Source organism: Anguilla anguilla, chromosome 5 (genome assembly GCF_013347855.1).
Source record: "Anguilla anguilla isolate fAngAng1 chromosome 5, fAngAng1.pri, whole genome shotgun sequence".
NCBI classification, from domain to species: Eukaryota; Metazoa; Chordata; class Actinopteri; order Anguilliformes; family Anguillidae; genus Anguilla; species Anguilla anguilla.
This window is the reverse complement of record NC_049205.1, coordinates 55296020-55319681: the sequence shown is the minus strand read 5'-3', so window position 1 is coordinate 55319681 and position 23662 is coordinate 55296020. Positions and strand designations below refer to the sequence as shown.

At 50.9% G+C, this 23662-nt stretch overlaps 1 protein-coding gene across 1 annotated transcript in view; it reads left to right on the top strand.

The window, feature by feature from the left end:
* The window catches only part of itfg1 (integrin alpha FG-GAP repeat containing 1), a 108862-nt gene that overhangs the window by 27750 nt on the left and 57450 nt on the right, over positions 1-23662 (top strand). The window contains exons 8-10 of the mRNA XM_035419780.1: positions 3544-3625; positions 7902-7996; positions 18302-18462. Coding sequence (XP_035275671.1) covers positions 3544-3625; positions 7902-7996; positions 18302-18462 — 338 coding nt within the window. The remainder of the gene's footprint in view (positions 1-3543; positions 3626-7901; positions 7997-18301; positions 18463-23662) is intronic.

The window sequence follows — 23662 nt, the reverse complement described above, 5'->3', positions numbered from 1 at the left end:
CGCGTATGTGCATGCGCGTGTGCACGTTGACTTTGTTTTCCCTCCCCTTGTCCCTGGGGGGTAAAGGTTAAAGGTCACAGCCTATTATGCTGCTTCAACTATATGGAGTGTGTGAGATTAAGAAAATGGGACCTCCTTCCATGATGGCTCTGACATGATGGGGACAGATGCCTTGGATGCACAGGTTCCCCAGGGAATCTGAGGCAATTTGTGGGAATCTCCACGGAACAGGGAATTCTGGGCCTGCAGCTCATAGATCCCAGAACAGTCTGTGCTTTAGTATTGATCCGTTTCATTTCCATTCTGAAACCCCATCAGTGCGCACAAGGGCCCAGACAGCCACTGAATGACAAGGTCACGACCCGCCGTTCATCAAGAGGTGCTGAGGTCAACGGTGGTCCAGCCTTTTGTTTTTCATTTAGTTTTTCATGAACCCTTGAAAGTAGCAATGATCCACTCATAAGACTATAACAGAGAAGTACTTACACAAGACATTCCACCTGGCCATTGTTCTGTGAGTGAACTTGCTGGTGTGTATGCAAATTGCCACAGCAGTGCACGCCGGAGTTTTGAATGGGGCTCAAATGAGTCCTTAATCAGTAGCAATACAGTCGGAAGAACAATCAGCCTCGAGAAAAGGTGTTGAGAACTATCAGGACTTGATTAAAAAAAGTAAATCTGTTAAACCTTTTAGCACAGCCACCTGTACTGTGCATACTCTGGGAGCCCCTGTGGAAATCAGTAAATAACGCTGTCTGCAGGGCCCATAAATCCAGGGGCCATTCATCACACGCATCACAGCGTGCGGAGCGCTGCGCTTGTGTGCCTGAGACGGAGTGTGAGGGGAGGCGGGGCTCTCGCTTTGGAGGAACGCGCCGCCTGCCGTCAAGCATAGAACGCCAGGCCGCGGTTTTCCTAATTTTTTTCCGGCCACGGTTCCGGAACGCCAAGGAGGCTTAATCACCGGGCCCGCCTCTCCGCCGCCGGCAGCTGTCCGTCACCCGGCTCATGAATATTAACGGGCGCCCTCGCCGGCGGCGTGTTTAGATTCCGGATGATCGGGGTCCGGAACGTCCCTGCTCGTACCGACGGAGGAGCCGCGGCTGAAAAAGGGAGCCCGTCGCGCGTCGGTGACGTACGGTGACGAGCGCCCGCCCTCGCCGTGGACTCGCGTCTGGGTTTCGGCAAGGGCAGACGGAGAACTCTGTAATGGATGACAGCAAGCCCTGGCCTCCTCCGAGCCCTTTCTGCCTAAATTACTAATGCCAGTGTTAGTGCTCACAGAGCCTGCTCCACTGTCTGATCAGATCCCGAGTGTGCTGGGTATGGCTGAATGTCCCGTGGAGTACCGCATGGTATCTCTGCGTCGCCCAGGGTGGGTGGGTTTGATTCAGCAGGGCATCCGCTGCCTCATGAAGAATGAATGACTCCTCTGCTCAGCTGGGTAGCTTCATGTAGCAGGCCTGTGCTTCTTAGTTATAAACCAGGCAAAAAGCAGTAGAGCTTACAGAAATAAACCTGCTAGCTTTCAGGACAACGTAGGCTTGGTTAAAGCTGCTCTAAGATCTCAGCAGCTATTAAAACATTGTCTATGAGAGGGGAAAGTTCTGGAATAGAGACGCGAGGAGTGTGTGTAAAGTATCTCACACTTCTCAAAACCGCCTTCTGAGAATCTGGCCAGTGTCTGCTGACACGTCCCCCGCTGTGATCATCGCTTCTAGAGTAGGAGGGCAGGAGCTCGGACCATCTGGGTTCCCAGAATTCTCTTTGGAGGACATGCATGCTCTTCTGCACCCCCAAATCTGTGGCGAGGGTTTGTAGTGATGAGCTGGAGGACACTAATACAGTTAGACTTTCCAAATTGGAGGAAAATGGAGGTTAAAAAAGCTGTTTACAAAAATAAATGGCCAATACTTAGCAATGTCATGAATAGACTGATTACTCAATGAAATTGGCTTTAGTTTGTTGGACAGAGAACTTGAATCATAGCCAGTAATTCTGTATCAGTCTTTTTCACCCTGAGGATGAACCAGGCTGTCAGGGGACATTGCTCTTTCCTGATTGGTCAGTCCAACTTCTCTTACCCCCCCCTCTCCTCCCCTTGTCTCCGTCTTTCGGTCAGGCTCTCTGTCAAAGCCCTTGAACAAATGGCTTTCGATGGTAAAAGAAAGAAGTTCATTACATTAATGACCCGGGCCTTCAGAGTTTTAATTGAATTTTTAATTTCAGGCGAAATTAGAGGAATGAGCGATTAGCCACGGGCGCGGTGGTATTCTTTCAGCAGTCATGTAGCCCCGCGCATGGCGGGATCGTGTCATCCTTATGTCCTTTATAAATGGCCGAAGCTCGCCGCTTCGCCCCGCGCGTTAGCTACCTCCGGTCGAACCCTCGTTAACAGCCATTAAATTAAATGAAACCTACAGTAATACTCCAGCCTAAGGTGGCCGCATTTTAGGAGGCATTTAGAGGCTGACTGCGCGGTGAATTGCGGCAGAGAAACGGAGAAAGTGTCTTCTGAAGGTATTTATCACGTGAACCGTGCGGGAAGTTAAATACCCCGGAACGCTTTGTGTGAACGGCCGTGCTCCGTAAAACGCGGTCGCCGCGGAGAAGCAGCTGGAGCTCGCGCGAGGGCGTGGCGGCGTCGGGAGGGGCGCGGCTCGCGCTTTGCGAGATTAAGCGCGGCCGCGTCCCTCTCCCGCCCCGCGGGAGCTTGCGATGGTGATGCCGCTAAGTCGCGCGGAGCGCGTGTTTGTCCAGGCCTGCCTCTCGCGCGGTTTAAAGGACAGCTAGACGGCAGCCCCCGGCGCCTGTTCTCCCCCTCGCCAAATCCATCCGCATTATTCAGCTCAGCGGCCCAGATGGCCTCGGGACCGACGGTACGAGAGGCGCTTGTTGAGTTTTCTGCGTTTTTACGGTTTTTTTGATGTTTTGTTTGCCTGTTTTTGTTTTTCTTTGTCGTGCGGCAGCCGCGGTTCCTGACCATGCAGTGCAGCCGGCTAATCGTTGTGTAGCCTGGCGGGCAGAGGTATACCTGCTGGTTTGCTCTTTCTGTAGCGGTCATGTAAACAGACGGAGAACTCGGCGCACCGAAGACACGGCCTGTCCTGAGCCTTGCAGTCGCAGTACAGCCATGGACACATTTAAAACAAAATCCTTGCCTCTTGAATTTGCATGAGTGTTAAATGATCTTAAATTCTGTTATAACATGGGTGTAAAACGCAGCCTAGTTCAGCCAGTATGGGTTCTCTGCAGGTTTTTTTTTTACAGGTATGTGCAATGAGTGAAACGCAGTATATTGTGTTCACAAACAGGTGTTTGTTCTGCTAAATGCAGGAAATGGACAGTGACACACATAGTGACTCTTAGCAATCAGCTTGTGCCGCTTTGACCAATCAGTGCCTTTGTTTAATATCAGGTGAACCCTGAGGGGAAATCTGGGTTCATTGCAATGCTGTGGAATTAGCCCGAATCCTGTTAAGCTGTTATCCCATAGTAACAGGGCTCTTCTGCTAAAGTGGACGTCTGTGTTTATTTCACCAGGATGGGAACTTCACTAAAACCTCAGCTCTGAAGACGCTAGACAGCTTCAAGATAGTGGGCCAGTCTGCTTTCATTGACTTCGGTAAGCCTTATAAATTTGATTTTTCTCTCTCTCTCTGTCTGCTGTTACGTGTGCGTGTGAGCTGCAGTGTTTATTGTTTACAGTGGTCCCGTTTTAGAGTGAGAGAGTCTTGACAGATGAATCTTTGTGTCTGTCAGCCTCCATCTGAGTCGGTGTGTCTGTCAGAATCCATCCCCACATTTGTCTTTCAGGCACTTTACTGTTTCTGTCTGGTCTGCTGAAGCGACATGTCTCAAATATCTGTCTGTTTCCATAAAATCATCTTCTCTGCCCCGTTTCCCGTGTGAATCTGTCCTAAATGTTTTTACTTAACTTTTTGTTTGTTTTGTAACTTTAGAAATTTTCCCTGGGTGGGTCTGAATTGAATATTCTAACGTCTGTGTAACTGGGTGTGCAATCTGTGTATACATCTCTCCCCCCTCAACCCCAAATAGAACATTGTCCTTACGAAAAGAGGCGTCTTTCATTTTAAATGCAGGTGCTAGTGTTGCATCATGGGAAACAGGCCTGACATCACAGCAGTGGCATGTCACACGATTTGAGTAATTGCAGAAGCATAAAGCGGGCGAATGCTTCTCCTCGTTCATCTCAATGGAGCTTGGCCTTTGGATGAAAGGGCGGGCTTATCTCGGCAAACAAGAACTTTCCTCGCCTTTCATTTTGCGTCCTTTGTGGCGCGGAAACGTTGTTTTAAGCTGTCGCCATTGTACGGGTGGCCAAACCTCAAGAGGCCTCATATTTAGTCTGAGCGCTTTCTGCACAAAGACCGCGAGATGCTATCGGGACAAATCTCATTTCGGGGGGGTTGGTTCTGAGCCCGGCTGTTGGATATTTCATAACCGCGGAGGCGAGATAAGGGACGACGCTTAATTGCTTTTTTCTCCCCTCACACTGGCGCCGCGCTCCCGTCTCTGCCGGCTTTTGGCGGTTATCGCGGCCGTGTCTCAGCGCTCTACCCTCGCGCCGTGGTTCCGCTCTCGGGCCTGCAGCAGCGGGTGGCGCTACGTTCGCTTTTGAAGAGAGATGTGACGCACAGCACGCTGTCGCCACTGCGTTACACTGGACGAAGCAATTACCATGCCTCTAATAATAACAATAATAATAATAACAGTAATAATAATAATAATAATACGCTTTTAAAGTCTATTACTTTGCAGTGCTGGTGTAAACTCGCTCTAGGTAACACCAGTATGTAGTGGCTTTCTGTCGAGATGGGCCACAGGTGTGCCGTGTGTTTAAAGGCAAAAGCAGCTCAGGTCTGCTGGGCATTTCGCTTTCACGAGCAGCGCGTCGGATGCCTGTTAGACCTCCCTTCTTTCTCCTTTCTCCTCTTACCGCGACACGCGCCCCCGTTCTTCTGCATCGCCCTCTGTCTGCTCCTCTCTCTAGAATCCGTCCCAGACACCTTCCTGCTGTACTAACGCTTTCAAGGAACAAGGGCGTCCATCTTAGGTCTGCCCGGGAAGGCGTCAGATGTCAACGTCTCTCCCACCGCCCTCGTGATTCCCTCCACACCGTGACAGGCAGCAGGGCCTCCCCCGGTCAGACGTTTATCGATCCCCCACCACCCCCCTACCCCCCCACACCAGAGCTAAACTCCCCAGGCAATACAGAAAGGGCCACAACAAACAAATGACAGACTGGACCCAAAGGGGAGCGTGCGATGATGAATGGGTGCGTTTGGGGGCCAGTGGAGGAAGCTTTTGGCAGGAAAACACTCTTTTCACTCGATTTAGAAAAGAAAAGAGGCCAGAGGACCGTGATTATTATGCAAGCGCTTAACTGTTCATTATTCCAGGATTGAGTGCTGGTTTTATGTAATTGGATCTCCCAGTGTCCACATTTTTCTGTGGGTAGTTAATAAAGACAGAATGGCTCAGAGTGGACATGCTGTGCAGGGCTACAGAGCAGGGGGGGGGGGGGGCAGTGACCTTAACTGCCACGCTGTCAGAACCCCCCCCAATCTCCCCGGTGTCTTACCGCCTCTGTCCTCTCATTTTCTCTCTTCCTTTATCTCGTTTTCTCTTTCCCCCACTTTCTCACAACCACTCATTTCTTCGCATTGGCCGTTCCTTTCTCTCCGTCTCTCCATCTCTCTTTCTCCTTCCTCTATCTTACCCCTCGTTTCCTCTCTCTCTCTGTCACCATCTCTCTGTTTCTGCACCCCCCCCTCATGGTTGCTGTTCTCTCCCCTTGGCCTGGTGAAACGGTATAGCAGTGGCGGTGCATTGCGCTGATGGTAAGGCAGGGCGGCTGGATTGTGCCTCGTGTGATGGGATGGCTGGTTGTGTAAATTCGGCCAGGGCGCTGCCTGCAGTGTCTGTGCTGAGGGCCGTCTCACCTGCTCTACAAACAGAGTGAGCTAACCAGCGTTTCCTTAATATCCACAGTATCATTTTGTAACACACAAAGCAAGATTTCACGCTGTATATTTTGAGCGTGGATGTTTTTAAGCAGCCTGCACTGTCACCCTCTTGTGCAGTGGTAAGGCAAAAAGGGCTTCTCTCCGTGAAACACAACTGTAGGATACGCTGGGAAAGATCTAGGCTCATTTAAATGCGGAACGCACCTTGGGTGCTTCTGTTAGCAAAGCCCAGGAAAGTGTTACATGGGAGAGATCAAGCCTCTGTAAATCTCCACTTTGAGGATGTACCAGGTCTGTGATTGGTAAATTAAACTGAGGAATTTCTAAGGGCTTTTTTTTAACCTTCTGCAGAGATCTCAGCCACAGAATGATCCTCTTCCATATTTTAAATGTCAAACATGTTCTTATGTCCACAAGGTATGCCTACAAATATGACTAGCGCTCACTGAGCGTGTTCTTCAGAATGACTCGCACGCACAGGATTCATCTCCATTAATATTTCCCTAGCAATTATCCTGTGTTGCATTCCAGACAGTTTATTTTACATATAGCACCACGGACAGACAGAAAATCATTTTGTCTCGTCGTTGATTGCTACCGAATTCACTCGTACTATTTGCTCATCTCCTGGGTGCCAAGAAATTGAATCAAATTAATGAAATTTATCGTGATGTGTAATTACGGGTTGCCTGTTTTGCCTTTTCCGCATTCCGTAGCGGAGGGAACCGTAGGTCCGTGATCTGAGATTTAATGAAGCGCAAATCGAACGTGCTGATTGGCCTCTTATTTGTGGAGCGCTCTTGTTTGTGCTACTGCTGTCTCTTCCGGTTAACTTGTGCATCTTTCAGCCCCCCCTCAGGTTCACGCCCTGTACACGGAGAGCTCTGGAGCGTCCCTTCCCTCGTAACCCTCCTGCTAGTCACTGTTTGCCGTTCTCTGATCCTCTCAGAAATAAACACGGAAAGCACTAGACTGTGTTTCTCTCCCTCAGATGGCCGGCTGTGGTAATGTGTGAGTAGACAGTGGTCAGGGCCTTTTTTTGTTTTGGCTCATCCGGAACATTCGGCTGAAGGTCAAAGGCGCCGATTGTGATTTTTTTTCGGACGCCAACTCGGGTTTCCATGTTTGATGGATGCGGAACATATGCTCAGCAAAACATTCCATCTGCTTTCTTGTAGCAGCTACTTCTTTTTTTTTTTTTTATAACAATGCCCTCATGCATAATTCATTAATAAGAGCAAGATACACAGCGATGGGTTTGCTGCCAAGAAGATGGAATGACAAAAACAACTTGTCCCTCGTTAGCGAGCCCGTGCTGCACCGCTATTTATTCTTCATTCAGGCTGTGATCGGACATTTGTGCGGAATCACAGGAGAATTCTCCAGCTTGTCCTCCTCTAATTTGGCTTTGTATTAAGTATTCATCTCTTTAAGGAAAGTACACGGTTTTGACAGTAACAATTTATGGGTTTTAAAATTAAAAATGTGTTTGAAGAATTCCGTTATTTTGACAATGAGAAGTCACAGTCCCTGTATTAGGCCGGGTTTTCCTTGACATGCTGAAAACATAGTCAATGTTTAACCAAATATGCCTTTTGGGGGTTTTGGTAGGCTTGGTAAATGTCGTTGGTTATGTTCCTTCCATTTCCTTGATTTCTGTATTTGAGGAAATCCACAGTTAATGTGTGGAGTCGAATGTTTGCATTAAAACCCTATTTTCACTTGTGCATTGGAACAACATGGTAAAATAAAAGAAATAAAAAACAATGTTTCATTTTGTTTGTGGAAGTTCTCATTTTCAGACGGAAGTGACAGAGGCTGAAAACTCTGTGCCATTTTGAGCCGAACTCAAACACAGGCTTTTTGCATTTACCTGTTTCTTCTTTCATTACCCCTCTTTCTCTCTCTCAGATGGAGATGGAAAGCAGGATCAGCTGCTGCCGGTCTGCATGGACACCGCGTGTCAGAGAAGTGCCATCTACCTGTCCAAGGCTGGGGAGAGCGAGGTACTCCATCTCACTGCGATGTCTCTGTTTGTCTCTGTTTGCTGCTTTATCTCAGCCAGTCAGGTATGCAAGACCCCCCCTCCCCCCCCGACCTGATTTCCCAGGGAAAATATGCAGCAGCCTCCCCCACACAAACTTTCCTGAGTCAGACAAGTTTTAGGTTTGGTGAAAAGCACCTTTAATGCTCACGAAGGTTCAGGAGGTGTGAGCGTATTTTTTTTTTAGATGTTTAGCCAGGTCAGAAAAAGTGAGATCATTAAGTGATAATTAATTCCTTGGGGAGGTATCTCACCAGGAACACACCCCCATGGCTAGACTGACTTTGCTGGGGATGACAGCTCGGAAGACCAATCAGACCACCCCTCGTTCAAACCCATGCTTGAAGCTGTGCTGGATACTCTAGTACAGACCTCACTTAGCCCAATTCTGAAGGCCTGCTGGATCTGTTGCTTTTTGTTCCTACTCAGTGCTTAATTGATGATTTAAAGTGGTTGGTCACACAGTTTACACTGGTCTCCTGAGTCAGAACTTGTTGTGCAGGATCGGGGTTGGCTGCCCTGCTCTAGGCAGTTAGTCACATGACAAACCTTGATGGGCTTAATGGCTTGTCGCATGTTCAGACGTTTTAATGGTCTTTTCCCCTCCAGTGATAACTTGCCGGGTTGCTGGACTCTGTAGCTTAGCGTCGGGCCCGTAGGAGAAGCAGGGTCCCCGCGAAGCACAGTTTCCCGAGCGTGCGCTTGTCATAAAACACTCTCCAGGGGCCTCCAGAGAGCCCTCAGCACACTCCTGCCTTTGTGGACCCTTCGGTCGTTTTTCTCATTTTCCCGCGTCTGTGAGATTTAGCACGTCCCACACAACCTAACGGGAGCAGCGGGGGGCCGGGAGAAATCAGGTGGTGCTCATCCACCCCCAGCTGGGAGGTGGGCTTGCGTGTCAGGTAGTGTAATTCGGGTGGAGGGGGGGGTGATATGAGCCTGCCTCGTCCCTTCGCACACCTCCCCCGGTCACATCTGACCTGTTAACTCTCCTTTTGTAATCAAGCTAATCGGCTGTACTTTCAAAGCGTACGCGCTAGTGTTCATGCCTGTTCTTGCACTGACGTTAAAAAAGCATTTAATTCATACCTGGTGCATTTTCTCCTGAGGCTGGTCTCCACGCTACAGCAGTGCAGACGGGTCAGTACGCCACGCGCGTCAGTAATAATAGCGTGGAGCAGTCTGTCGTGTCCTCTTTGTGTTCCTGTGGTAACGCGCCCGGTCGATTCTCTGGTCCTGAAACCCGTGGCTTTACGAGGGAAGCCACATGTGCTGAGGGTGTGAGGCTCTACCAGACTGGCCCCCGTGGGGGGGGGGGGGGGGGGGGGGGGGGGGGGGGGGGGGGGGGGGGGATGGGATCGCTCCATAAACGCTTCACGCGCCACGGCGACTCCATCATTCATCTTTCAGCCTCAGACGAGCCCAGGGAGCGTGTGCGTGGGCTGGGGAGAGAGAGAGAGAGAGAGAGACCCCCCGCTTTTATTTCTCTTCCTCACAGACTTACTCCTTTTATAGACCTTTACGGCACACGCCGCGATCCCCGTCGCTCGCCTGACTGTACGCAGTGGGCCGCCCGTCGGTGGCCTTTCTCCCCTCCTGCCTGTTGTTTTTCTCATCACGCTGGCCTTCGAGGCCTTTCAGTGCCGGCGAGCCTCTCTAAGTGCTGCCTGGAGACGCCCCGATCGCCGCTAATTCTCTGATTAGCAGGCCGGTGTGCCACAGATTTCCCCCACACCATGCCTACACCATCACCTGGCTGCTTTTCTGGACCTATTTTCATGGGGTGCGGGGTGGGGGTGGAGGGGTTGGCGGGGTGGATGGATGGGACTGTGTCCTGCCAAAAGCCCCAGGGATGAGGAGACTGTGCTGGAGTGTCTTTGCCCGCTAAGACGCGGTTTTTATATTTATCACGCACGCGTGTTTTCAGGCGGAGTCATTGCTCAAACCCAGCATGCCACCAACCGCATACTTACAAGCTTACGCTTGGGTGGGACTGCTTCCAGGGAAACAAGGCCCTGTTTGCGTGTGCGTGCGTGTATGGTGGGTGCATGCATGTGTGTGTATGTGTGTGTGTGTGCGTGTGATGGTAAGAAGCAGAAGCGCTTATTCTTTGGCCATGGTCACGCAGATTGGGCAAAGACACAAGTTTGGAGAAATATGGGAAATTTTGTTTACTTTAGCTGTGTATAAGCTTGCTCATTTAACCTGTATTTGTAAATGATTACCCCGCCTACACGTCGCTCTGAGAATATGGGAGAAACAGCCTGTCAGAGCTGAAGGGGTGCTGTGTCTGTATGATCATGTTCGCCATTTACAGTGTGTCAGACAGCGTCTGTCAGCGCCTGCGTTAGCTTGTCTGTGTAAAGATCACCTGAAGCCGCGCTAGCTGCGGCGTAGTGTCCCCGCGGCTCGTTTCAGTGCTGCTCCAGACGAGCTCTTAATTACTGAGGCCTGATTGAAAGCCAGCTTGTGTCCGACCTCCCCCGAGAGCTAGCAGCGGCGTACCTGTGCTGACACAAAGACCGAAGTAGAGAAAGTCTGCGTGTGTGCGTGTGTGTGTGTCGTGTGTGTGTGCGTATGTATGGTGTGTGTGCGTGCGTGCGCGAGTGTGTGTGTATTAGTCATATTGTAGCTTATAAATTTTACCGGTTTTGTCCTCTCCCTATTAATCCAGCAAATAAATGTCATTAAGTTCTCCACCAGAGGCAGTTTTTTTTATTAGTTAAAAAAAAACATAAAATGAAATGAATAAAATTCATCCGCTTTACTGAACACAAAGGAACAACTCTCGAGGAACCGAAGCGGTTTGCTCTCAAGTGACGGCGAATCCGATCCAGTGACGGCTAAGAGCTTCGTCAGACCCGGTTAATCAGGAGGTCGATGGGAGAAACAGATCTGTGTCCACAGGAGTCCATCAGGAGCCCGGACGGGGAGGCGCTCCTTCCGCGCGCGCAAGTGTAATGGGCATGTATATAAACATGACGGCCGGTAATGGGACGTTTCGGAAATCGAAAACCGAAGTGATCGGTCCCTGAGAAACGGCTTCCCTCCGCACCTCCCCTGTCCCTTTGTTTACTAAAGAGAGAGAGGGAGAGAGAGAGAGAGAGAGCGAGCCGCGGCGGCGGCGTTGGCGGATCTCTCCCCTCCATCGATTCGACTTGGCGCCCGGCGAGGCCCATTAGCCCGAGAAATTAAAATTTCGGAAGCGGGTCACGAAATGGCTTTTTTTTTTTTTTTCTTTTTTTTCTTCCTCCTTTCTCAATACATTTCTCTCTGGCACTGGGAACTTCATCAGGGAGGCATTGATAGATGGAGAAAAGGCCGTTAATGGGCTCCCGGTGTTATGATCTGTTCAGAAGAGATTGCTTGCTATGCTACTCAGTGCAGTATATTGAGCAGAGATGACCTTATTAATATTTTATGGTGTTTGCATTATCAAACGTTAGCTGTATGGTATATAAACTTTCAAGTTTACATACCTATAAAGTACTTTTATAGCATAGGGATCTTAATGTGGATTAGATATAGTACAGTTTTAGAAGCAATATTTGATCAGAATGCAGGTTCATGCAGAATGATATTCATGCAGAATGTTTTTCTCTGAGAATTGTCTGATACACAGGCATTGTACATAAAGAGTGGACATCATTTATAACCACACTTGAATATTTATGTGATTATGATATGGAATGTTTGTAAAGAATAATAATTGTGGTTTTGTATGTTGTTTGCTGCAGTCTACAGAAAGAAGGGAGTTTGGAGTAAGGTATTCTGGGATATGTGTGTGTTAGGTAGATGGAATTAGCCTTTGAAATGTCAGGATTTTATATCCCTTTGGTTTTCATTTGAAACATGATGGTAAGGACCATTTATTTGAATTTAAATTATACACTGAAGTATCTGTTCAGTGTTTGTTCTGTGTAAACATGTCCACTATGTAAACATGAATTCTGGATAAGAGCGTCTGCCAGATGCCTGTAATGTAAAGTAATGAATTTTTTCCATTGCGTTGTCCATATATTACAAGTGCATTTGAGATGAAAGTGACATTATCATATAATGTGGAATCTGATCGGCTAAGGCTCTGGGCTTCAAGTACACTTTCTGCTTTTTTACACATTGACAGATCAAGGGAAGGCAGTAAGTATTGGTTTACATTCGAGCTGATGAATGCTAAAATGGTCCCGGCTAGGGGAAATTAAATTTCACACAATGACTCATGGCTAAAAGCATAAAAATGATCAAATGAGCCCATTAAAAAAAGTAAAAAAAAAAAAATTCTTCTGATTTTTTCCCCATTTAATGGCGTAAATGAACTTACAGTACTGGAGTGCAGACAGACATGCTGAGGTTATATTTGCATCTGCTAGGTGTGAGTGATTTCAGTACACTTCAACTAAATTAAGCAGTCTTGCCCTGCAAAAAATGCAGACTTTTCTCAAAGGCGTATTGGCTGCTTGGTTTCCTCACTGGTTTCCTGGTCCCATGGTTTCCTTCCTGGCTTAGATAGTTTTGTCAGTTTAAATAGGCCTAATGTCCACGAGGGCCTGTCCCCATCCCATAATTCAGCATGCTTTCAGTGGCCTGCATATCTCTCAGTCTCCATCATTTGCTACTGGCCTACATGCCTCTTGCATTACCATTGCTGGTCTCTACGTTCCTGCCTCCATCACCTACGTGCTTTATGGCCTACTTGTCTCTGTCTTCAGCCCCTGTCTGTTATATTTATTTCTCAGCCTTGGTGGTCTCTCAGCTGGCCTGTGTATCAGTCTGCACCACCTCCAGGCTGCTCTACATGGTCTCCTGATTACGTCCTCTGATTGGCCCATATATCTCACTGTAAGAGCTGTCCTTGCCAGCCTGCGTGTTTCTCTGCCGCTGCTGGCTAGGCTGCATGTGCTCATGTTCACACATCTTCTCTTTGTGGGCTGCATGTCTTCTCCTGCTGGCAGGTCTCAGTGTTCTGCTCTGACACTGTACCATTGTAGGTCTGTGTGTGTCTCTCTACACAGCTCCCTAGCAGGTCTAATTGTTCTGCTCTTACACTCTCTTTTTGGAGGTCTGTGTGTCAGTCTCTTTACACAGCTTACCTGGCAGGTCTAACTGTTCTCTGACACTACCATTGTAGGTCTGTGTGTGTCTCTCTTTACAGCTTTCTGGCACGTCCATCTTTTTTCTCTTACGGTCTCTCTTTGGAGGTCCGTGTGTGACTCCCTCTCTCCGCAGCCGCCCCCGCCCCGCCACACCCCAATCCCTGCCTCATTGAAAACTCAGCCACGCTCCGCGTGAATACGTCCTGCGCTAAAACGTTTACAAACTCGACGTGATGCATGTCCCTTTCCCAGGACACGGATAGGAAGCCCGTGCGCACCGCGCCTGTGCCTTCGAATGAGCCATCGAATGGGTTTATAAATGGATCTGTAATGTAATAAAGCTGCCATCTTCGATTGGTCTTTAGTGCTTCAGCTGTTGTTGCTCTGATTGACTGCCATTGTATGAGGGAGGGCCTTCTATGTGAAAAAACAGCCACGGTTTTGCTATGGGATCTGTTCACGCTCCACTCAGCTAATCAAACACCATCTGTAGTCGGTTATACTTATTTATTTCCTGAGTAAATAATCGATGGAATTTGGCTGAGGCTCATTAATTTCTCTGCTTCTCATTGCCTTTGACGATATCGATCGCTGGTTCCCCCGACCCAGGGCTCCAAATTCCTCAGATTTGGCCAAGGAGGGAGCGGTGAGACCGGCTCGGGTTCGATCGTTCTCCTCCTGGCGAAGGAGAGCCAAAATGGAAGCCGGCTGGATTTCGGGCGCGTGCAGTATGTGCTATGGAACTTCATTTCATGAATTTTTTCATCGTTAGGAGCCCATTTCTCTGATCGGGCACTTGACATGAGATCCCGCTCCTGGCAGCACCTAGAGAGGAGAGAATCGTTTCCTCTCCTCTTTCTTGTCTTTCTTTCATGCCACCTTTGCCTCGGACAGTTCAAAGCATGCAACATGTCTCTTAGCATGTCTGACTGACACCTGCACAGTATTCAGTGGCCATTTCAGTGCTACTTTACGCCATTTAACGGTAGCCTGAATAGTATTAGGGCAAATGACAAAGCCAGCATAGATGTCTAAGTACTTAACAGCCGCAGAAAATGTCCTGCACAGAATAATTCAGCTCCAGTGTTCGACATTGAGCAGGAATAATGTGGTGGTAAATTGGGCGTTTGGAATCGCAGTCGTTCAGTGATCTGTGATGTGTGACAGAGTGTTACCCTGGTAACACCTCATTGCTCTGAAACTGATACGGTGTTCCGGTGCCGTACAAATCCCTGCCCTGGTGGAGGGAGGGCTGACCCCTGCCAAATTGGGGACACCTCTGTGGAGACGGGTGAATGCAGAACGGCATTATCCCCGCCAACTTCCTGCAAAATCTGGTCCCGTCTGCTCTGGAAGAGAGCCTATGCAGTCCGGGGCTGTTGATATTCCGAGCGTGTCCCTCGTCTGTTTCTCAAACTCTCTGTCAGTGAGAAGCTCCGGTCTGTGTTGTTTTTATGTATGTACTGTGTATGTGCACACGTGTGTGTGCGTGTGTGTGGGTGTGCATGTGTGCGTGCACGCGTCTGCATATGTTTGTGCATGTGTGTTTGCTCACCATGTACATATACCAGCAGATACATGGCTTACCTTTTCCCTTTTCTTGGTGTTTCGGTTCTTATGCCCCCTGCATCGATTTATGTATCTATTACTTTTCTGTTTCTTTTTTATGAGCGTTGGTACCCCGCCCGGTTTCAGCGCGGTACATCCAAAGTCAGTGAAGGGGGAACCATTCGTCTGCCAGAACAAGACAATGCATTTCATCTAACCTTGATGTCACAGTCATTGCCCCGAACGGCCTTCCTCAGAGTTCCTATGCGATCACCATAGTAATAACCCCCTCAGCCCCCTACCTTATATGTTTTCTCTTTTTTTTCTCTTTCTCTCCCCCTTTCTCTCTCTCTCTGTCTCCCACTCTGCCTCATTTTCTCTCCCTCTTTTTTCTTTTTTGATGTTGTTTTTTTTTCATCCTTATTTTATTTTAGATTTATCTTTTATTCTAGCGTAATGAATTGACAATTATGTTTGAATAAAGGGGTGTCAAAGTCTACCGCTCTCTCTCTCTGTCTCTCGCTCTCTCTCGAATTTCTTTCTCTCTGTCTGCCTCTCTCTCTCTCACCCCCCCCCTCTCGTTTATCTTCATTCCCACCCTGGCACAGGCGATTTGCATAGATGAAAATGCAGAGGAGATCAGCTTTAATTATCCTTACTTTGCATCAGTCAGCAGTGAGCACGGCACGCTGTGCTCTCCGGGGCAAATTGCAGCTTAAATCGCAAACGCTCGTCAGTAATTTCAGTCATCAAGAGGAACCCGAAACGCGATTGGCTGCTCGGCCCGCCCCTCCCCCCCCGCGCGCCCCCGCGCCGCGATGTGACGGAACGCGGCCTCGACGCCGAAGGTTCGCCCAAATAAAAGCACAGTGCATCGCCGAGGGTCGCCGCCAGAACGGGAACAGCTCTCCCTCGCTTGGCCGCGGGCCAGAACGCCACGCCGACGCCAGCCGCAGCTGTCGACCGCGGCGGGGAGGCCGCCGTGCCGGCGACATCGTTTCCTCTCGCGCGCAAGGCCTTTATGGGCGGCTTCGCCGACGCCTACGGCTGCTCTCTCTGCGATGCGCTGCGTTTTTTCTTTCTCTGTATTTCACTCTCTCTCTCTGTATATGTGTGTGTATCCAGCACTGACCAAAAGCCTCTGGACACGACTAGTTTTCATTATTTATCAAGGAATAATGCAATTATGATAGTCTAATTACACTTTGTATTTAAGAAAACATTATTGAGGACAGTTGTAAATCTAAATTTTCACACGCCCCGAAACGCTCATGTGAAATGGGAAGCTATGTGAATATCTGCCTCAAGGAAAGTGTTCTCTAATATCCGCCAAATATTCCAAAAATAATGTCACTTGGAACATTTGTTTGCCAAAATTTGAGAACTGGTCAAAATACTAAAAATAAACAGTGTTGTTATGCATCGAGTAATGCAAGCTAAACAATGTCATACCCATAAATAACAAAAATAACAATGTCTTTGCTTAGGAAAGGTTGAACAATCAATATTTGCTGGAGTAACCCTGATTGTTCATCTGAAAATATGAGGTGGCCTCGTATTTTTTTCTACAGCTCCATCACACACATACGCGCGCGCACACACACACACACACACACACTCACACACACACTCACACACACACACTCACACACACACACACACACACACACACACACACACACACTCACACACACACACACTCTCACACTCGTATTCTATATAAAAATGATTAGCAGTACTTCCTGTGAATCATCCGGGCCGTGATCCCATTTCCTGGCTGGGCATGATGATCTCGGCGGTTTTCTGCGCTTTTCTCTGGCCGCTGCCGCCCACGCCGCTCTGGCCTCGGGGTGCAGAAGCAGAGAAACAGAGGAGGCTTTAACGCGCATCACGCGGAGTCTTTCCCCAGGGAGGGCGTGCGTCTCATCAGCAGCGGTTGCCTGCGATTTCAGCAGCGCTCGTAAGGAGTCGCCTCGGAAACAACGGGGCCGTTGGCAGCCATTGTGGCTCGGGCTGTAAAAGCGGCCATTTTGAAAAAGCGTTTTTTTTTAGTTTTTTTTTTTCGTTCCTCATTTGTCGCTCTGTGGCTTTCCAGCGTTAATCTGCCCCATTTCCACGCACATTTGGGAGCACTTAGGGAGCTCTTGCGTGGGATTCTCAATTTGTTTTTTTGTTTTGCCTTGTTTTGGTGTTTTTCTAATTATTTGAGAGCTGTTTTCCCTCCTACCTGTGCATATGTCACCCCTGCCCAAAGCTGTGTGTGTGTGTGCGTATATGTGCGCCTGTGTGTGCGTGCATACGTGTGTGTGCACCTGTGCGTGCATGCGTGTGCATATCTGTGTGTGTATGTGTGTACAGGCCAGAGCACATGAAGAGTTTCGTTGTGGGTGTATGGGCTGTGGCAGGCAGTCATCTTTTAATGCAGCAGCCATTTGTCCTCCAGGGGCCTAGGGGGCAGTGTGCAGAGTTGCCTAGAGGTGCCCAGATTTGGCCAGTGTCATAAGGAGAAGCTTTGAAAGCCCACCCCATATCCAACCCATCCCCCCACCTACACCCATACAACGTTCACGGTTTCATCCCACTCTGTAACCCACCCCCCCAACCTCCCCCACCCCTTTCAAACCTGAACCGCAGCACCACCCACCCTACCCCCCCAGTGCCAGAATGCCCCGGCAGGTGTGGCTCCACGATTCAGGAGGACTAAACTTGCAGGGACCGAAACGGTTTAACCACGCACACCTTCAGTGAAGGATCCTCCATCGCGCCCCCAACTCCTCCAGCTCCTGCACCCAGACCACTCAAACGGCGTTCATCTTCTTTATGCATTCAGCTTACAGAAAAAAAAGCCACGAGCAAGTATTATGGCTGTCCTCGCAGCACGTCCCCTCAAAGAAGCTCTGCACTGCACCTGCTGCACTGCTTAACATTCATGAATAGTTAAAGGCAGCATCTGCCTCCGTTCCTCTCCTAGCGCACGCTAATACGGAGCCGCGGCGGGTTGAATGGACTGCGTTCATCGCTAAATTGAATAGCCTCGTCCCCTTCAGCCGGTTAAGCTCGTTATTTCTCGTTTTCGATGCGAGGTTTTCCAAGGACAACCAGCTCTAGTGTTGAGGAGACAAAAGAAAGACACTCCGAAATGTCCATACTTATACATGAGACGTGGAAAGGCAGGTGGAGATGCTGTAGAAGAACAACCTTGAGAAGGTGCAGGAGCCTCCCATGGAAGGGCTTGTCGGTTGGTTTGAGATTTGCATGGTCAGTTGGTCCTTAAACCTGCGGTGCTCAATGGCTGTTTTCTAATACTTCACAATCCTTCCCAGAAAGCTCCGTATTTATTTCTGGCTCCAAGTCAGTGCGGTAAATGAGTGTTGCAAGATAAACTGCAGATTTTTTTCAGAGAGAAACAGAGAATTTTTTTTTTCTTTGTTTTCTCACCTACCCCCATCCTTTTTCTAATTGCTGCTCTTGTTCACATTGTGCTAATTTCTTTTTACGTGTCTAAAAATATGTACAATGTGTGTTATTACATAGTAAACGTTGCCATATTTGGCGTTTGTGTGTTTGCAGATGTGGGATAAGCTGCACCCTGCTCATATTGCTCCCCCTCCCCCCTCTCTCTCCAGTGGTTCCCCGTCCTGACAGAGTTCCAGAAGAAGGACACCGTGTGGGGCTTTGTCCCGCCCACCGCGGGCGAGCTCCACGCCCCCATCACGCTGCACCTGGGCGACTACAACCTGGACGGCTTCCCGGACGCGCTGGCCATCCTGCGCAACGTCAGCGGCAGGCGAGTGACAGCTGGGGGGCGGAGCCATGGGGTTTGTCTCTTTTTTTTTTTTTTTTTTAAGCTAACGCGCGTACGAGCAGAGCCTTCAGGAGGAGAGAGCCTGGAGGTGGTTTTACCTCCACACATGGAAAATGGTAAATGGACTGCATTTATATAGCGCTTTTACCCAAAGCGCTTTACAATTGATGCCTCTCATTCGCCAGAGCAGTTAGGGGTTAGGTGTCTTGCTCAAGGACACTTTGACACGCCCAGGGCGGGGTTTGAACCGGCAACCCTCCGACTGCCAGCCAATTGGTCTTACCTCCTGAGCTATGTCGCCCAGGCTGGCCTGGAAGGCAACCCACAGTGGCCCAGTGAGAGTGCATCCCCAAGGGCCAATTGGGTTACAGCCCAGTTAAATATATATATATGCGCAACAGTGTACAGGGCACAACAGCGGGTGTGGAGAAGAATTAAAGAACCGGACGTGTTCAGTTAGACAGGACGAGCATGTGCAAGCTTGGACTCATTGATGAGAGAGTCAGTGGGGCAGTTTATTTCCCATTTGTGATCATCACATTGGAGTTTTAAAGAAGTGACTTGATTGATGCGCGCTCATTTATGTCCAGCCTAGAGCCATCCGTTCCTTATTGGCTTTTTCCAGAAGAGTCTAGAAGAAGCCGCTTCTGAGCCCATGTCCCACGCGCTGAATGACCCATTACCAGCGCAGCTCAACTCTTCGTCTTCACCCTGCAGCTGAGCCGCGGAGGCAGGCGGACCGCACGCTCTCCCTCGTTAAGGCTCTCTCGCTTCGGTTAGCCGCTGACGTGCTCCGCGGCGGAGGTCAGGAGTGATTGACAGGCCGGCCCGGGGCTTAGCCCTTCTTTCTCAGGGGGCGGGGCGACCTCACGGGCCGCGGGGATAAAGCCCTTTTATTTTAATCACGACTTTTCCCCTCTCCACGCTCCGCTCCTTAATCAGCGGGTGGGACGCCATCGGATTTCTGAGCAGGGGGGTCGGGGGGTCAGGGGGGTTACTCGGTGGAGACCCTGTGACCAACCGAGCGGATCGAAGCTCAGAGATCCGCTGATTGCAGGGAGCAGATGAGGAGGAAGAGGATGATGAGTGGCCTTTGATCTCCTGTTAAACGAACGGACGGACGGACGCCAGCGAGCTCTGCTTCTGTGCAGCACACAGATGGAGGGCTGACCCGCACCCCCCAGGTGCATTCACCCCCCCACCCCCCCGCCATTGGCGTCAGCGCCTTCCTGAATCAACCCGTGTTCGCCTCCGTGGTGACCGTGTCGATGACGACCTTGGCGCTGGTGTCAGATGTCAGAATGCGTGTGCTTGTGTGCATGTATGTACATCTGTGTGTCATCGCCATCTGCAGCTCATGCAAACACGCGAGGCCTGCCTGTCTCTCTCTGCCATTGTTGGGTACCAGCTTGTTGTTAAGTTGATTTTGGATGAAAGTCACATCCCCCCATAAGCGTGCCTGTCACTTGCTCTCTCTCGCTCACTCGCTCTCTCACTCTCTTACTCACTCTCTCATTCGCTGTCTCTCACTCGCTTTTGCTCTCCCTCACTCGCTTGCTCACTCTTCGCTCTCTCTCTCTCGCTCTCTCTTTGTCTTTCACTCACTCTCACTGTCACTCACTCCCTTGCTCTCTCTTACTCTTTCTCTCTCTCACTCACTAGCTCTCTCTCACTCACTCGCACTCACTAGCTCTCTCTCTCTCTCTCTCTCTCTCTCTCTCTCTCTCTCTCTCTCACTCACTCGCACTCACTAGCTTGTTCTCTCTCTCTCTCTCTCTCTCTCTCAGTACAGAGCTAAAAGGCTAGTCCTCAGAGCGCCCCTAGCAGGAAGCGGCGGCTGCGTCAGCGTTGGGGAGGGGTTGGCGGGGGGGAGATGGCGGCCCCATAAATTTCAGGAGTGACAAGATAAACAGAAGGAGCGGGGCGGTGAATAACGAGCGGCCCGCGCTGACGACGGCTGCCCTCTGCGGAGGTCGCACGCCGCCGCCTCGCCTGGACCCCGCTGTCTCCCCGCGCCGCCCCGCCGCCCCCGCCCCCGCCCCCAACCCCGCCGGAGAGATTGACGTCCGCCTCTCTTTCTCTCAGACGCATAATCACGTTATGATTTCACCGCCGCTCTTCGGCGGCCCCCGGGGGCCACGGGCTCCGCCGCCCCCGCCTCGCCGCCCCGCGTCCCGCCGCGGGCATTGTGCGCCGCTCTTTGCCGGGCGCGGCCCAGCTTCGCGTGAAGCCTGAATTTCGGCAGCGCCGCCCCCTCCCGATTCCCCTCCCTCCTCGCTCTCCCTAATCAGCGCCGCCGCCGGGGCTGATGGGAAGGCGGAACTTCCCGCCGGTTTGGGGGCCCCGCTGCCATCCGCTCGCGCGACAAAACCGATTACGTGAGATTAGTTAAAATCACGGGGCCCCGCCGCTCGGGGTCTTTTACCCCGGCCCGCGCGGGTCAGGGGGAGACGCGGCATGCCGTGATTGGCCCGTCCAGCCAGGGCGAAACGCAGGGAAATCAGTTCGGCCCGAACCTCTGAACTTCGCGTGAGCTCCTGTTATCCTGGCAATCAGACGCGCGCTAATGGCGGTTCTCTGCCTCGCTCCCCCGTCCTCCCGGGCGCCTTCTCTCCTGTTTCTCCCCGACGCCGCAGACGTAGCGCTCGTTACTCTCTCCTGAAGCCGGGCCAGTTAGCGCTCACACGCGCTGGCGCTCTGTCTCCTGCTCGCCTGTCTAATGAAAGCGCTCGAGTAAACACACAGAACAGCGCCCCGGTCTTATTTGTTTTTATTTATCGTGAATTAAAAAATAAATAAAAAAACGTTGAAAGGACGGCAGGTTTTTTTTTTTTTCCTCCCTGACTCGGGTGGGCTATTTTTAGCATGTGCCTGATAGCGTCGTGGAAAGTCTCCGCCAGAAGAAAGCAAAAGTAACAGCACTGCGTTTTTTTTCAGCTGTAAATGGAGAGTATTTGGGGGGGGGGGGGGAGGCAGTGGCCAGCAGTGTGTTCTGATAGTTTCTGGAGGGGAGCAGGGGTTTGCCTTGACTGGGTTGTTACAGACTCAATCCTTTCTGTCCTTTCCAGAGCCTGTGGAACGTTCTGGAAAGAGCACCCTGACGTTGGTCACCCTAATAACCCCAGGCCTGGCCTGGAGAGCTAGTCGCCCTGCCAGCAGAGTCACAGTCACAGTGCCCTCAACCAAACTGACAGGCTGTTTTTGTTTTATTTTATTTTATTTTATTTATTTTTTCCTGTCACATTGAATACTTTCAGCTGGAGAGATGAATTTTATGCCCTTATGGCAGCTGCAGTCCACTGTAGTTCACACCGCCTCCTCCTCCTGCTGTGGCAGAAAGGGTCCCTTAGGACCCGTCCTTTAAGTGTTGTTTTTCCAAGGCTAAACCCTTTCCGAGGCTAATGCTGATTGCGGCGGATGGAGGAGGGATGGATTTCGCGGCGGGGTTTGGAAGCCGTCGTTCTGAACGCGGGGCTTCTGGGATCGGGTTCGGTGACATTTCGGAAGACGGCGCCGGCGCGGGTTTCTGGAGTGTCGGGACGAATGCGCTTCTCCTCTATCCCTGAAATCGCGCCTCAGATCTGTGGATGTGAAGCCGTCCCGCGAGAAGCCCAGCACCCCTCCCTCAGATCTTGGAGGACGTGCTCCTCTGCCGCGGTGACATTTTGGTGGGCGGAACGCGTCTCCTGCCTTCTCTTTGAAGCCATTTTCTCCGTTTGCTCGAACCCTGGCTCCTTGTGACGAGTGTTTTTTTCCTCATCGCCGCGGCCCTGGCATACCCTGCCGGCTGGACAGACAGAATGGGCCTGGGTTACTGTCTCTGTGCTCCCAGCCCCTCCGCACTGCGTTGGGATTCACCGTCACCCTGGACCTGTCTCTGCCGCTACCGTGTATCATTTGGACCCGGGTTCCGGGACGGGAACGATGACCTCTGATTGGGGTGCTTCAGAAAGCACCAGGAGTGCACAAACCGAAAGCTCTCTCAGAGTGGGTGTACGGCGAATGAGGTGTGCTGTTCACAGACAGACAGACAGACTGACTGACTGACTGCAGGCTTCGCCCTCAGATGTACTCCTCTCTGTACACGCCTCTCATTTGAGTGACATCACACCACATCACAATATGTCACATTTAATAGCCTCCAATCCAGCCCTCTCAGCTGCATGATTACACAAACACATGGTTCCACAAAGACCCTCATCACAAATCATCATCCCTTCTAGGACAACACACGTGCCCCCCCCCCCCCCCCACCAGCTCTAATCCGAGCAGAGCAGACTGAGATTTGACTCACAGCAGATAATTAAAATCAAGAACATATTGGCTGTGTCTCTTAGACCTTCACAGATGGGTTTACGAGGAAAAGCTTTCACCATATGTCTGTGTATATTGATGTGTGTTTGTATGCATGTGTGTGTGTGTATGTATGTATGTATGTGTGTACACATGCACATATGTGTGCATAGCTGCTGTAATCAGTGTATGGAGGACATGGGTCACGTGTGTGAAGGTGGAGTTGTCAGTCCATGCTAAACCCTGTGGTGACCCATTGACCCGCTGGTCTGGATGCCCTGTCTCTGATCCTGGGATTGCTGATAAGCCGGGGCGTCCCCTGGCCTCCGCGGCAATCCCCAAATGTCCCCCGTTAATCCTCTTTAAGGGGGGTCTGCCCCGCCGGGGGAGCGGGACGAGCTAGCCCCATCTCCCCCTCACCGCTCTAGCCCCATCGCCCCACCTCCCCCTCACCGCTCTAGCCCCATCGCCCCACCTCCCCCTCACCGCTCTAGCCCCATCTCCCCCTCACCGCTCTAGCCCCATCTCCCCCTCACCGCTCTAGCCCCACCTCCCCCTCACCGGGCTAGCCCCACCTCCCCCTCACCGCTCTAGCCCCATCTCCCCCTCACCGCTCTAGCCCCATCTCTCCCTCACCACTCTAGCCCCATCTCCCCCTCACCACTCTAGCCCCATCTCCCCCTCACCGCTCTAGCCCCATCTCCCCCTCACCGCTCTAGCCCCATCTCCCCCTCACCGCTCTAGCCCCATCTCCCCCTCACCGCTCTAGCCCCATCTCCCCCTCACCGCTCTAGCCCCACCTCCCCCTCACCGGGCTAGCCCCATCTCCCCCTCACCGCTCTAGCCCCATCTCCCCCTCACCGCTCTAGCCCCACCTCCCCCCTCACCG